Source organism: Dermochelys coriacea, chromosome 21 (assembly GCF_009764565.3).
Source record: "Dermochelys coriacea isolate rDerCor1 chromosome 21, rDerCor1.pri.v4, whole genome shotgun sequence".
NCBI lineage: Eukaryota > Metazoa > Chordata > Testudines > Dermochelyidae > Dermochelys > Dermochelys coriacea.
In genome coordinates, this window is record NC_050088.1 from 7,907,213 (window position 1) to 7,922,440 (window position 15,228).

General features: G+C 48.6%; 1 protein-coding gene across 1 annotated transcript; it reads left to right on the top strand.

Moving 5' to 3' along the window:
- The first annotated feature begins 246 nt into the window (after positions 1 to 246).
- Positions 247 to 13,888, top strand: REN (renin). Its single transcript, XM_038380093.2, has 9 exons — positions 247 to 372; positions 3,437 to 3,593; positions 4,973 to 5,096; positions 5,905 to 6,023; positions 6,704 to 6,900; positions 8,498 to 8,620; positions 9,360 to 9,504; positions 10,191 to 10,289; positions 10,973 to 13,888. The coding sequence occupies exons 1-9, from the start codon at positions 272 to 274 to the stop codon at positions 11,132 to 11,134; spliced, it is 1,227 nt and encodes a 408-aa protein (XP_038236021.1). The 5' UTR covers positions 247 to 271; the 3' UTR covers positions 11,135 to 13,888.
- The last annotated feature ends 1,340 nt before the right edge of the window (positions 13,889 to 15,228 follow it).

Genomic DNA, 15,228 nt, shown 5'->3' on the forward strand with positions numbered 1-15,228 from the left:
GTATACTGCACCGTGTGTGTGTGTGTGACTCAAACTACACTTTGCCAGGAAGGGAGGTCTAGCTCAGCTCCAAAATCTGTGTACCTATGGAGTGTCCCCATTGGCAGGATTTGTTATCCCCCAGTCTTCCTCCAATCCGCATTGAGCACAAACCTAAACAGATGCAGAAGGTTTGGCTATAAAAGCACAATGAGTTTTTCCTCTCCTTTGATGCAAGCAGGAATCTGCTGTCCCAGAGAAAGGTTATAGCAGTGGAGAGAGAGAGAGGTCCATGCAAACGGAGCAAAGTAGAAGGATGCAGCACTTTTTGATCTTTGTGATGGCTACCTGGGGTGCAGGACTCTTCTGCTCTTCAGTTGATGCTTTCCAAAGGTAACGTCCTGTATGTTACTAAAGGCCTAAGGGATGGAGAGTGTGTGTGTGAATCTCTCTTGCATGTTTCTTTTCACTTTGGCTGAAACTGACGACAGAGGCCCAGCTCTTCAGCTTGTGTAAATCAATGTAACTCTATTGACTTCCATAGAATGATGCTGATTTACACCAGCTGAGGATCTGGCCCTCGCTTTTTAAAAGTTCACTACATGGGTCTGGGCTTGCTTTGCTCTCGGTCCCTCGGGGAGGTTGCATTGGTCAGCAGTGTCTCTATTTTTAAAAATGAAGAGGGGAAGACGAAGGGTTTTAATTTAAATCTTAAATTAGCTGTGGAACGGGTGAAGCAGAGGCTGTGCTATCCTCAGCCAGCTGAGCGGTGTTTATTTCTGCTTTGTGTCGCCAGAGCAGCCAGAGCATTCACAACTATTTTGGCCCATTTGCCTACTTAGAGAACCCACCAGCAATTGCCAACCTCTGCCATGCCACTCAGAGAAGGACAGGTAGCGTACAGCAAGGGCTTTCTCTGTTTCTAAATGCATTTCTCAAGATAGATTCTGATCTCATTTACACTGGTATAAATTCAGAGTAATGCCACTGAGACTAACGGAGTGACTCCAGATTTCCCCAGTGCAAATGAGATGAGGATCCGTCCCACACAATTTAAATTAGGCCTTTGAAGGGGATGTGGGAGAAGTTCCTACCCCTGGGTGATGGCTGCAGGGCCAGGACAGAGCATTCTCCACTCTGGGTATCCAGTTAATGTAGAGAGTCTCTGAGGGCAGAAACTTCACGGGAATGGCAAGTTGGAGGTTTTGTTGCCCCTTAGGAGACTTCTCTTACTGACAAAATAAGAGTCAGGTCTCTGAGAACCAAGTAATTTTTTTTCCCTTGTAAACGCTTATTGGGACCTTGCCTCAGGGCGCAACAATGAGGTGACGGGGGGTATTAGTGAATTGGTCACCCCAAGGGTTGGTCCTAGACTGGAACACTGGTCCAGTTGCTTCTGAGCTTTGGGAAAGGCAGGACCTGCATTTGGCTGCTTGGGTCCTTCTCTTGTAGAGCAGGTGATATTTTTCGGTTGAATTATTTTTTTGGCAAAAAATGCAAACTTGGAGTCATGGAAATGCTTCCCACATTTGTGTTGGATTTGCCAAATTGTTTGTGTTGGGCAGGAGGGAAACTGCAAATTCTGAAACAATTGAAAGGTTTTGATTATTTTTTGTTTGAAACCACTTTTCATTTCCAAATTTTTCCCTTTTATTTTATAAAATGCTCAAAATCTAAACAAAACATTTAGTTCAACCTGAAACAATATTTCATTCAACTTTTCAACTGGCTAAAATAAAGCTTGAAAATGTTCATTTGTGGGTAGATCTAAAAATATTTTTGTATTTGATTTTTCAGAATTGCCACTAAAAAAAATCTGTTCTTATCTCAACTCAACACACATTAGAATGTGGGAAGAGGGGCAGGGAAATCAAGGGTAACATTTTCTAAAGCACCAAAGTGACTTAGGAGCTGGCATCTCATTTTGAAAAGTGACTTGGGCATTTTTAGGATGCTACGTCTCATTGAAAGTCCGTGAAAATTTTACCCCAGATTGCGAACAGGTAACATGAAGAATGACCCGAGACAGAAAGACAGACAGATGAACATGGAGAAAGAGAGACCCACAGAGAGAGGAAAGGAAAGGCAAAGAGAAGTGGTGTAGATCAGGATGGAAACAAAGAGAGGGAGAATAAACTTTGCTGGAGGAGAACATGGAAGAATGAGAAATGTTCCCAGCAAAAAGAGAAGGCGGAGGGAAGACAGTAAGTGCAGAGGCTCAAAGATAATTAGCCAGGTGCTGCATGAGGAGGCTTCCTCTCCAGAATCAGGGCCATTCTAGAGGAATCCGAAATGCTCTTGACTTGATGGACTGTTGGTTCGGTCTAATCTAACAAACCCTCTGTACGAAGGAGAAGCTTGGGGTTAGCACATGGATGGGGTTTCAAGGGTGAGAGATACAGGGGACTCAGCAACCAAGGAGCATTGGGAGGGAAAAGAAAAGTGACTTTATAAAGCTATTCGTGGCAACTGATATCCTGTATTGTGATCCTGTCCCATCCCATAGGGGTGCAGCCCACCGGCTGCTGGGACTCCGTAAGGAGCGATCTCCCCTCAGAGTCAGTGCTACACCAGTGCTCTGATACAGCACTCAGGGGTGCGTCTGTCCCCCAGCATGAGACTGAAGTCCAGCAACCCAAGTGATCGCATGAGGGTCTGAAAGGTCCAGTGGCATATTCTGCAACAGCAGAGGGGAGGAACTACCATGCCCTGGCCAAATTCCACCTCCTTAAACTCCCTCTGCAGTGTCAATAGAATATAATAGTCTCCTGCATCCTTGGCCCCGTGAGCATGGGATCTGGCCTCATGCAGTCGTTTTGCTCTAGTCAGCTGTGACTGGCCTTAGGCGTGAGCAATGACCGGTCATCTGGGCATATGTTTCCATAGCTCTGTGCTGATTGTGCCGGCCACCGAGCTGCTTCATCTTCCACTGGGATAAGAGGGGCAGTTTGGGGCAGCCTGTGAGCTCCAGACTCGTCAGGCGGGCAGATCGGCCGCTCTGAGGCAGGTGTCTGCTGCCACCTAGAGTAACTGAGTTGCATTCGCCAGGCCGGCTGCTGTGGCTTAGCCTAGAGGAACGCCGGGTCTCTCCCCCAGCGTGGCTTTCCACAGGCCCGATTCTGTTCTCAGACCAGTTTTGCAGTGGAGTTACTTGGCTGACTTCAGTGGAGTCACTCCTGATTTAAACCAGAGTCAGTAAGAGCAGAATCGGGCCCAGATTAAAGAACAGGAACATGGGGATTTTCAAGTGTTTATGCGTAACGGGTCAGCTCCTCAGCTGCTGTCGGCGTAGCCTCCTTTGACTTGTATGACCCCAGCTGGGGTCTGGCCCCGTCTTTCCTGAGATGCTGAGGAAATCTGACAAGCTATGCGGCATCTTATCTTGCCGCTCACTTCAGGCACCTTGCAACCGTCACCCTAAGCCCCTGGCATTTTTCCTTCTTCCCCCAATGTATAGGATCCCACTAAAGAAAATGCCCTCAATCCGTCAGAGCTTGCAGGAGATGGGTGTGAAAGTGTCAGATGTCTTCCCTGCCCTGAAGCAGAATAAATACGCCGGTGCCGCAGGCCCTCAGAACGGGACAGCCCCCACCATCCTCACCAACTATCTGGATGTGAGTTCCCCTATTGCTTCAGTACCCATCCCCAGGTCTCCTTCCGTGCCTATGGGCTTGTCTACCCAAGAGTTGTACTGCTTTATCTGTCCTGCTGTCGTTGAAGTGGTACAATCCCTATAGTGTGGACGTAGCACTCTCTACTGACAAAGCTTTTGCCACACAGGAAGCCGATAACTTCTGGCCGAGCTATAGTATGTCTTTTAGAATGACATCTGGACTTGATTAAAAGATTTCAAATGACGGAGAATCTGCCATGTTCCAAAGGGTCGTTACCATTTACACAGAAGCACTGAGGGAAACGGACAGGACCGTGAAATACAGAGACCTCTACGGGGCAGGAACAATCTTGTATCGCCCTGACAGCACTTAAATAAGATGTGCTGTCGGGAGGCAGCGTGGTCTAGTATTTAGAGCCGGAGTCGGGGCTCATGGTTTCTGCTACTGACTCGCTGGGTGATGTTGGGCAGGTCTCTTCACCTTTACAGGTACCTCTGAGCCCAGGTCCACAGACGGGGGCTCGGAGGGCTCCCGCTACAGTGCTAAAACCAGCTGTGTAGGCAGCACTCTTAAATTGTGTGTCGGGCCCACCCCTTCTCTGGGCTTCAGGACTGAGCTGCAAAGTTGACACAGCTCCTTTTAGCATGGTAGCACAACCCCTGTGAGCCTGAGTCTGTCGGCCTGGGCTCACAGGCTTGCTGCCACAGGCTGTGTAAATGTACCCAGTGCATCTCCATTTACACGCATGTAATGCCGCTCTGTCTTAGGTGCTTAGACCGTCCCCATTGCCAATGTATCTGAATGCTTCACAACACTGAATGAGTTTATCCTCACACACGCACACCCACCAAGTGGTAGTGGAGTAGTATTTTATGGGGGTGGAGGGGGAGCTGTTCAGAGACATGGGGGCCTAGCCCTGTTTCAGTCTCGGTGTTGCCCGGCCTAAGCGATTTAGATGGCTAAGTCCCGTTTTCAAAAGGGACTCAGGCTGTTTGCAAGTTGATGGGACATGGGCTCTGAAGTGCCTACATCGGTTTTGGAAATTGCTCAGGCCTGACAATGCTCAGCCTAAATCCCTTTAATAATCTGGGCCTAAGTGCCTGCCCAAGGTCCCCCAGCATGTCTGTGGTGGAGCAGGAGCAGGTCTCCCATTGCCCGAATGGGGATGATGATACCTCACGACCAGGCTTGCAGGGAGTGACTTAAGTATTAAGCTTGCTAATGGCTCTGAGATCCTCCGATGGGGCTCTTGTTACGCTTAGGGTGTGTTGATGGGAATGCAGGTCATTTTTCCTAAGGATAATGCTCTCTTCAGCACAAATCAGGATTGCCAGGGTTCACATTCGGTTCTAATGCTCCTCCTGTCATGTATTCTCCAGACCCAGTACTTTGGCGAGATCAGCATTGGCACACCAGCGCAGACCTTCAAAGTGGTCTTTGACACGGGCTCAGCCAACCTTTGGGTGCCTTCCTACAGATGCTCTCCACTCTACAGCGCTTGCGGTGAGCCCTGGAGCATCTCATGCCAAGCCACTTGGGAACACTGTCAGGGGCCAGATTCTGGGCTTGTGCAAATCAGGACTGACTCCATTTGACTCAATGGATTGAGAGCAGAATTAGACCCCGCTTCTTGTGGCTTCTGCAATCGGCCTGTATCATTTTCAGTAGGAAGGTTGCATAGGACCTGGAGTAGGGAGTATGGAAGAAGCCTATGGTGTAACAAAAGTGCACACTCACACCTCAACGTGCATGGTGAAATTATAGGGAAATGCTACTTCCAGGTGGGATTGTATGTGTCACGATGCAGAGAAAGTTTCTGGACTTGGCCGCTTGCTGTAGACTACAGCATGTATGTGGTCATAGCAGGAGAGAGCACGGTTGATGGGAGGAAAGGACTTGAATGACAACTCAGAACAAGATCTCAGGGAGTTGGGAATGTGTGAAAACTGCCGGAAACCGCAAGCACTTGTGGAGGCAGTCTGAGCTTGTGATGAAGGGAAACAGAGATCTGGGCATCTATTCCCCGCTCTGACACTGACCCCCTGTGTGACCTTGGGGAAGTCCCTTCATCCCTCTGAACCTGATCCAAAGCCCACTGAAGTCAGTTGAAAGACTCCCATTGACTTGGATGGGCTTTGGCTCAGGTTCTTGCTGTAAAAAGGGGATAATTCTCCCCTGCATCGCAGGGGGTGGAGGAATTAATTAACCTTCATGAGGCACTCACATACTATAGTGATGGAAGCAGATAGCACCAGCCTGTCATGCTGATTGGCTTTAACTCCCGTCACCCTCCTTTCTAATGTATCCCCAGTGTCTCACAACCGCTACGACTCTTCCAAATCACGCACGTACCTGGAGAACGGAACGGGCTTTGCTATCCAGTATGGATCAGGAAGCGTGAAAGGCTTCCTCAGCCAGGACGTCGTCATGGTAAGTGCTGGCAAAGCCATGCTAAGGATAAACTCCAAAGCCCATTGAAGTCAATGGAAAGACACCCACTGACTCCACTAAGCTTTGCATCAGGCCATAACCCCCGCCCCCTGGGATAGGTCAAATCTTCCACTCAGTAGAGCACCATTGACTTCAGTGTAGACATACCCATTGCACCAGCTGGGGATCTGGCCCATTGACTCAGTGGATTTCTGTCACACTTTTCATCTGCAAAGATCCCAAAGCACTTTACAGACCGACAGGATTGCTTCCCCCATCAGTCGAGCCAGTTGTGTGTCCTGGAACATGGATACGCCACACAACGTTCCAAAGCTGGGTAGAGCAAAGTAGACTACAGCACTTTGAGTGGACAGTGGCAGCGTCCACATGGACAGTTAGTGCGCGGCTGTTCTAGCGCGGCTGTGGCTGCTCTAACCTGCACTGCAGACTGCAGCAGCCCCTGAAAACCCCAGGATCAGGGAGCTTCACTGCTTATCCCTTGGTCCCTGAGCTGGGCTCTGCACCGGCGCATGGATGAATCAAGATCCTATGTGCTCCCAGCCCTCTTGAGTGTTTAAATGAGCAACATGCAGAATACCTGAGTGCACCAAAAGAGAAGAGCACTAGACCCCCGTATACCCTCCACTGATCTACATTGTCTCATACTCTCCTCTCCCCAGGTGGCTGATATCCCCATCATCCAAGTCTTTGCTGAAGCCACGGCGCTGCCTGCCTTCCCCTTCATCTTTGCCAGGTTTGATGGGGTGCTAGGCATGGGGTACCCCAGCCAGGCCATCGATGGCATCACCCCAGTGTTTGACCGGATCCTCTCCCAGCAGGTCCTGAAGGAGGATGTGTTCTCCGTCTATTACAGTAGGTGGGTGTCGCTAGAAGCAAGCAGCCCGTACCACAGAGGAACTGGGAGCGCTGCATGAGTCTATTAGTCTTGTATAGTGTGGTGGGGTTCCCTGGGTTCACTGCTGCAAGAGCAATGAGTATAAAAGTTGTCTGGGTTCAGAATTATGGCCTTGTTTAGCATGGCGTTCACTGTCCAAGAAACAGAAGAGCAGGAAGGTTGGCAGGGTTGGGGTGTAGCCTTGGAACTGAATAAGCGGGGAGCTATGGGCCAGGATGGAAGGGCACAGGCAGAGTTGTGTGGGTGCCCAGGACTGGAATAGTCGAAAGAGGGGCTGTGAACCAAGATTGAGAGGCCGGGCACAGTTGTGTTGGGGACCCATTACTGGAATAACCAGGGTGTTGCAGGTCAGAGTGAAAGGCAGACCTGGTCAAAAATTGTCATTCAAAACATGTTTTGGTGGAAAACGGCTTTTTTGTGAAAAAAATAATTTTTCTGTAAGAAATACCCATTTGTGATCCCCCCAAAAATGTTCAGGTTCTTGTGAAAAATGGGAAAACCCGCAAACCGAAATTGTTTGGGTTTTCTGCAGGTGAAAATGGGTGGAGGAGAAGTCGGTTTTTCAATGAAAATCCAAAAACTTTTGAGGAAAAATATTGATGGAAATAAAAATGTCTCCATTTCCAGCAACAATGTGTGTGGTATCAACCACACTTCCCAGCCAGCTTTAGGGAAAGGCCTTTGGAAGCGTGCCTTGGGGGAAGCCATCTGCACAGTGCCCAGCCCATACTGCTGCTGTCACTTCCTGGCTCTTATGAGCAGTAAAACTAAATTCAAGAGATAAAAAATAATGAGAAACAAATCCAGAAATCAGAATGTGAAGCGAAACCTGTGGATCTCGTGCTCCCTAATAAAGTTGCGACTGTCAGTGATGGACAGAGCATAATGACTCCTTTCCCAAAGTCTTTGGGCTGCAGTCCTAGGCCAGATTCTCAGCTGATGTAAATGAGTGTAGCTCTAGGCCAGCTTGCACCAGCTCCGGATCTGGCCAGCTGGTATGCAGAGTCCTGAAGGCAAAATCTCCCTAGGATCCTTGTTTTATTAGATTTCTCTTTCTTTGCAGAGCTTCAAAGTAAGAAGATGATCAAACACAAACCCTCTCGAGGCATCACCACACTAACAATCACCTTTGCACCCCGGTTCTGGGCGGTAAACTCTGCTAGTTCTGCCAGAAACATACCAAAAAATGACTCCCTTTAGCAGCCCAGTACTGGTTAGTATGAGCTCCCTCTGCGCTTATTGGGCCACTGACACAAGGTCAATTACACTTGCTGGAACGCTCTTCGGCCTCTAAAGCAGCCTGGTGGCAGCTTTGCTAGGTGTGAACTTGAGATTCCCAAGAAGCCTCTAAACAGAGCTTTCTGCATGCTGGAGCCACCTCCCAGATGCTAGTCACCGTGCCTACTAACTGCCCTCACTCGATTCATCTAGCACATGGGAAATCTGCAAGGCATCATGTCTTGATCCGTATGGGGTTTTCCCATCCCCTGCCTTTCTGGAGTGGAGGCCGAGAGAAGGGACAAGATAGGCAGTTACTCTGATGTGTTTTATGTCCTAGGAACTCTCTTCTGAAACCCGGAGGGGAAATTATCCTTGGAGGAAGTGATCCAGCCTACTACACCGGGGATTTCCACTACCTGAATGTCAACAAGAACGGCTACTGGCAGATCAGCATGAAGGGGTCAGTAGCAGGGAGCACACCTAGCCTTACATAGCTCCCTCCCTCCTAAGTGGGGAAGGATTTGGGGAGGCACAGTAGAGTTATCAAAGCTGGAATCAGGCTAGGTCACTGGGGTTAACCCCTTTAACGCCTGCAAAAAGTGCTGGGGGACAAGTAACATTGGATCCCAAAGGTTAACAAGAATAGTGCTGAGTCCTTGTGTAGCCCTCCTCGTGTTCAACATGAGAGAATTACCCCACGGTCCAGTCCTGAGAGGTCGGTAAGCCCAGTTCACAGGCAGGGAGACTGACACACTGGGTGTGACTTGTCCAAGGAGACAGAATCATTGGCAACGCTGGGCGAGAACCCATTCAGCATGCACGTGCACACAAGCTGCCCTGCGCCCTGGGGTTCCTGACCCTGAGCTGTGTGTGTTACAGGGTTGGGGCTGGGAGGAATGTGAAGGAGCTAGCAGACTGATGTGGTCGGGGCCCAAGAAGAGCGCTTGGGTCTGTTGGAAGGGTCAGAGCAGATGTATGTCAGCACCTAGCAGAAGGATGTGAAGGGAGGTGGAAGGAAATGGACTGGGAGGGAAAGAGTTGGTGCTGATTGGAGGGGCAAGGAGAGAGAGGAAGGTACCTAGATGTATGTAATTTTTAAGGCTCCTGTTGACCTTGGTATTAAAGGGCAGAGGTGACTGGAGTGCTGTCGGGAAGGGAGAGGTTAGGGGAAAGTCAGAGCTCTTTCCTTCACTCCCTAGGGTGTCTGTCGGTGCTGAAACGTTGTTCTGCAAAGAAGGTTGTTTGGTGGCCATCGACACGGGGGCTTCTTACATCACCGGCCCAGCAGGCTCCATAGCCGTGCTGATGAAAGCCATCCAGGCAACGGAGCTGGCGGAAGGAGGGGTGAGCAAACCCACCTTTCGCTCCTGTCCATCTGCTCCCTGGTTGGCATGTGACCAAGCAGCCAGCTTCATTAGGTCCCGACCTGGGAACTAGGGCAGGGATGATGGGGATGAGGTTACAATTGATTCCCAGGGGAGAGCACTCAGCTTGCCTCTCTTTGGCTGTGACAGCGCCCCTGTCCTTCCAGACCATGGGGTAGCACTCATCAGGAGCAGATGGAGTGTGTTGATGACTTCTCCTTTATGAAGTCAAGGGTCAAAAACTCCATATGCGTTAAGGCTGGCCAGGGGTGGATAAGGAGAGAGATTCCTTTTGGGAGCATAGTCACAACCCCGGGCAGAGGGAGGCAGAACAGGACCCCGGCCCCCAGATTTTTACTGTCTTGTGAACGCACTCTTGGTCTCCTTCCAGCTTGTTCTGTGTGGTTGCATCTCTTTGGGAGGCCGAGTGAGGTAGTCCAAGAAGCCCAAATGAGCAGTGAGGTGGGAGAGGGGTGATATGAGATGCCCCCACACTGTTCAGTCTCCGTTGCTAGCATGGATCTGCTTTATCGAATGAGTTGCAACAGCCTCTAGCTGAGGTTACTTGTGCCTACAGTAGATTCTTTGCTGGACCGTCCTGCTCTGAAACCCAGGAGACAACCTCTGTAGGACCTAATCGCCTTCTCCTTCCTTCCTCTGCTCCAGTATATCGTTGACTGTGACAAAGTCCACCTGCTGCCCAATATCTCCTTCCACCTTGGTGGAAAGGTCTACGCACTCAGTGGCTCGGCCTACGTCCTCCGGGTGAGATGCCTGTCCTCTGTTATTCCTGGCAGTGGGGGTGGGGGTGGAGAAGGCAACTGCTGCTCCTGACAAGGGATTTCTAGGTGATGCCCACTAAAGAACATGTGTGACAGTGTTAAGGGCAGAGAAGGGTTTAGTAAGAGATCATTTTGGGCAGTTCCCCAGTTGTGTTCTTTATCTGGTTCAGAGCTATTATTTTGAGTTTCATCATCCGTGGACTCCAGACTTATGCCCTGTATATTGTTCCCATAACACACCTAGGAATAAAGATAAGCCTAAACCAGAACTAGTTTTTCCAAAGCTCACAAAGTTTGTGGAGGTGTCTGGATAAACTAGGACCTGACTCCAAACCCCACCCCCTGCTTTTACAAAACACAAACCCTCCTTGGGTAATTTCTCATGTCCACCACAAAATCTCAGGAGTGCAGAGTGAAGCAGGAGAATCTGGTGTGCGGGGCAGGGCCTGAGGTGGAGAGCAGGATTCAGGAGCAGGCCTGGCTGGAAAGCATAAACTGAAGTGTGCACCAGATTTCTGGGAGAAGAGGTTGTGGAGCTAAGTAGCAACCGGGAGGAGGCAGTTACCTGGGGCATTTCAGGATCTGGGGAAACAAATTCCAATCCAGGGAAGGATTCTCTCCCTCCCGGCGTCTCTGCTCATGAACTGGGTCTCTTTCCTTTCATAGCAATCCCAATATGGAGAGGACATCTGCATTGTGGCATTCGCAGGTCTGGACATCCCTCCTCCAACCGGTCCCCTCTGGATCCTGGGAGCCAGCTTCATCGGGCAATACTACACCGAATTCGACCGGCGAAGCAACCGGATCGGCTTCGCCACCTCCCTCTGACAGCAGGAGTGGGGGAGCGGGGTGGGGGGAGAGGAAAGAGGGTATCGGTTTGGAGAAGAAACACAAAACTGCCAAGGAGAAGCATTTTAAACTGTGAAAGAGAATAGCTTAGCGGAGTAGTTCCTTAAAGGCACACAAAACACATCCTGTCTATATTTAAGTAAAACCCCCTTATTAGTCCACTTTGAAAATCAATGCTACACTTCAGTGATAGGCCTCAGAATTAACCCTCTTTGCTCCAGAACTCCTCCACTCCACTGTCCCCATCACGCAGGCACTGATCTCCTCTTCCCCAGGGACTGGGTCTCAGCACTTGCAACTTTTATTTTTCCAAACTGTTCTGAGCCTCCTTTTGCCACAGCTGGACTTACTGCTACATTCCTCCCTATGAGTCAGCTGAGAGAGACACTTGCCCACAGGCCAGAATTTTCTAAGGGTGTAATACGGTATATTTGGGTGAATTTGACCTCTACCTAGGTGCCTAAATGAGAGCTCAGAACTTTAGAAGATCTGGCCCTAATTGGGCGTACCAAGTGCTTGGAAATTGGGCCATGAGCTCTTCTGAAAAAGTAGGACCTTATTGGCTCAGTGATAAGAATGTTTTGGAAAGGTGACCTACAAAAAAAATCTATTTTTAATATAAAACCAAGGTGGTGTTTTTAAAGGGGATATTTCCTCCCGTCCCCCGCCCCAGGTTGTTTATTTACATTAGCATTTCAGATTTTCTCTCCCCTGAGAGACCATATGGATGACTGGAGAACAGGTAGGAATATGACATCAGACTCCAGGAAACTGAAACCTGATTGATCCATAGTTTTGTTTGTTTCTTTGTTGTTGTTTTTTTTAAGGCCAGAAGAGATCTTTGTGATCTGACCTCCTGCATAACACAGGCCAGAGAATTTCCCAGAAATTCCTCCCAAATCTGAGAATTTGAGCAGAGAATATGTTTTTAGAAAGAGACATCCAATCTTAATCGGGAGGCTAGGTGATTTTTTTTCATTCCAGATGCCTCAGAATGCATTTTTGTTGCTTTTGCTCCTTTTTTGTTCATGCCTAGTGCAGATGTTTGAGAGAGAAGCTCTTTTTGTTCATGAGGAGGAAGGGGCAGTAAACCCTTAAGGCAGAAAGATGCTCAGATGGTTGTGAGCACTGCCACATAGACAGTGCTGCAGATGACACCTCTCTCTTCCATAGTCTCCCCTTCCATTTGCCATCACATAACAGCCCTGTGGCGATTGCTGAGATGGAAGAGCGATAACCGGAAAGGCTTAAATAGATTTTTAGCTGGCTGCTGATGCAATTTAGCAGGGGAAATGAGGCGGAGGAGCTGGCACCATAAATCAGCCAGCTCTCCATAAACCACCAGCAAGTCTCCTGTGGACCAACAGCGGTTCATCTACCACAGTTTGAGAACCTCTGAATTAAGGGCTAGGAAAGCACCCATCCCAGAACCCCTCTGACAAAACCAAATAGAACCAGACTCTGCATTCCTGAAATGTTACCTTGAAAATATCAAACGAATGAAAAAAAGCTTTTAAAAGAAAAATCTTTCAAGCTTCCTTTTTCCAACCTAAAAAACGGGCAAAAGCTCATTTTATTCCCCCTTAGTGGGTCACGTTTAGTATGCTGATGCTTAACAGCACTGCCAGGATTAAAGGAAAGACCTCTGTGAAATACACACTTGAAGCTGCACTTCTCAGATTGGTGCATGGATCTCTGGAAGTGCTTGCAGGATTCCAAAAAGTTTGAATCTTAAAACCCAGCAGGCCCTGGAAATCAGGTGTAAGGTTGGAGGCCTCTCTTCCCCCTGCGCTGGCACTGGACAGTAGGTTACAGGAAGGTGCCCTGAATCCTTACAACCTTTTTAGACTTTAAAGTGGGCTTCCATTCTGAAAAGTGACCATGTAAAAAATGGTTCCTTCCTACTCAACTAATCAGCTCCCTGGGTTTGACTGACCCTCACCCTGCTACACACTGCTATTCTGATCTGGTGTAAATGACTGCCCAAGGTGCGGGGCAATGATGAATTTCTTTTCCCCCCACCGCCCATTGCATATGCAGTTGTATCTTGTTTTGCAGCTCCTATTAGACCTGCAAAGCCAGTACTGCTGCAGGAGAGTGAGCTGAACTGTACTCTGGCTTATGCATCGCTGACAGCAACGTTAATCTGACCTCCATTACACCACCACCTGTGCAACTCCATTGATGATGATGGGGATACAGAGGGATAGTTCAGGGCAGAATTTTATTTTGCACTAGCCAGGTTTCATAATTCATGAGCCAAATGGAACCAGCTTGCCTTTCAGATCCCAGGGTGAGTGCGTGTAGCTTTCAGTTAAGGGAGCAGGGGCAAGGTCAACTCCTCTACCTCCGGTGGAGTTGGACTGAATATAAATGGGGGTACAACAAACCTTTTTTTAAAATCTTTTAAACTGAGTGTATTTGATCGAGAAATCCAAATCAACACAACAAACCTGGATCTCCAGAGTGTCATTTGTAGAAATTTTTCTCAGAGCAGAGGCACACTTTAAGGTAACAGTCTTAAGTTAAAAGTATTAATAGTCAACTTATTGTGGACTGAACACTGGGGATGCTACCAGGTTGCTGATGGCTGCCTGCCAGGAACAGCTGAGTGTTTTGTCAAACTTTTCCACATTGTTTGTTTGTTTTTGAGTGGTAGAAAAGCGATTCATGTGTAGTTTAATGATATATTTATAGCATGTGTTAATCCTGCCTACTCCATGACCTTTTGTATTAAACAAAGGCTCAAAGCAACAAGGACTCTGAACTGATGTTGTTTGTTATTGCAGATACAAGAGAAAGCAAACGGATTTAAGAGCATAACAAGTGTTTCTTTATCCGGGTTTACCATAACAGACACAACGTGTATGTCGACACTGCAGCTGGGAGATGGCACAGGCTAGCTGCTGGAGTCAAAGCCTGTCCAACTCTCTCTGTCTGAGTTCAGGTGGCTAGCTTGTAATGCCACCTGTGAGGGACTAGCCACTCTGCGATTTTTGGCGTGTTAGCTTGTGTGAAGCTATCATGAATCTGACCACCTGGGCTGGGAAGTTTACTCCTAGCTGCAGTGTAGACAGACCCTCAGTGTATGTACGATATAAGAAAGGGCAATGGCAAAATACTCCATCAGTGAATCTAAACACACTATGGATATTTAGTATATGTGGCCAAAATCCAAATCATTAAAAAGTTAGTCCTGTTGAAATGAAAACAATGTATTCCTTCTTGAGTGCTCGTACCTACATAACTGCACTTTGTGTGTGCTTTTCCAGAGTTTGACTGAAAATACGTGGCCATGAAGAGCATGGGGCTGCAGAGATTGGGGAGCGAGATTTGCTTTGCTTTGGACTGTATTCATATTTTCAATCCCTCACAACCCCTCAGGCTGGTTTTTGTTACACCCCCGGGGATCGCAATGCAGCAGCTGAGAAACATGGGGCTAGAGCAAAAGAATGGTCTTCTGCCTGAGGGCTGGGCTGCTCAGAGGGAGCCCCGAGTTCAATTCCCGGCTCTGCCAGACACACAGTGTGACTTCACGTACGTCAGCCAGGGCCCGATTTTCAAAGGGGGGCAGCGTCAGATGTACAGTACCCAATGCCCTGGGCTCTTTTGAAAATCTGACTGTTAATCTCTTTGTGCCCTGGTTCATGGAGATGAGACTTCTCTCCCACCCTTTACAAGCTAAATAGATGAGAGAGAAACTCTTTGGGTGAGGGAACGGATGTGCCTAGGAGGGGAAAGGGAGCACTAACCTGCTCAAGCTCTTCCCGTGAGCCTAAGCTAAAGAATTTGACGGGAATGAAACAAGTAGGAGCCTATAGGCATTAAACAGGGGTCTGTGGCAGTCACTCAGGGACCCCATGGAGTTGAATAGAGTGTTATACCAGTTGCTATGCTGGCTGAGGGTAGGTGGTGTTTCTTGGTGTGCCCGCAGACCAAGCCCAAGAGATGGGGCTGCTCAGAGAGGGTTTCAAGCAGTGCCTCTCGGGGGAAGTTCTGGGGTGTGTCTGCACTCCCTGCTTCTGGAAGAATGGGCAATAGTGTAATGGCAGCTGCCTCTGTGCCCTCTTCCA

Excerpts from the sequence above, each read along its gene's own strand:
- REN (XM_038380093.2), top strand. The coding sequence starts at position 272 with ATGCAAACGGAGCAAAGTAGAAGGATGCAGCACTTTTTGATCTTTGTG. Across the intron at positions 5,097-5,904 it reads TCCACTCTACAGCGCTTGCG|TGTCTCACAACCGCTACGAC; the intron begins GTGAGCCCTGGA and ends ATGTATCCCCAG. Across the intron at positions 10,290-10,972 it reads GCTCGGCCTACGTCCTCCGG|CAATCCCAATATGGAGAGGA; the intron begins GTGAGATGCCTG and ends TTCCTTTCATAG.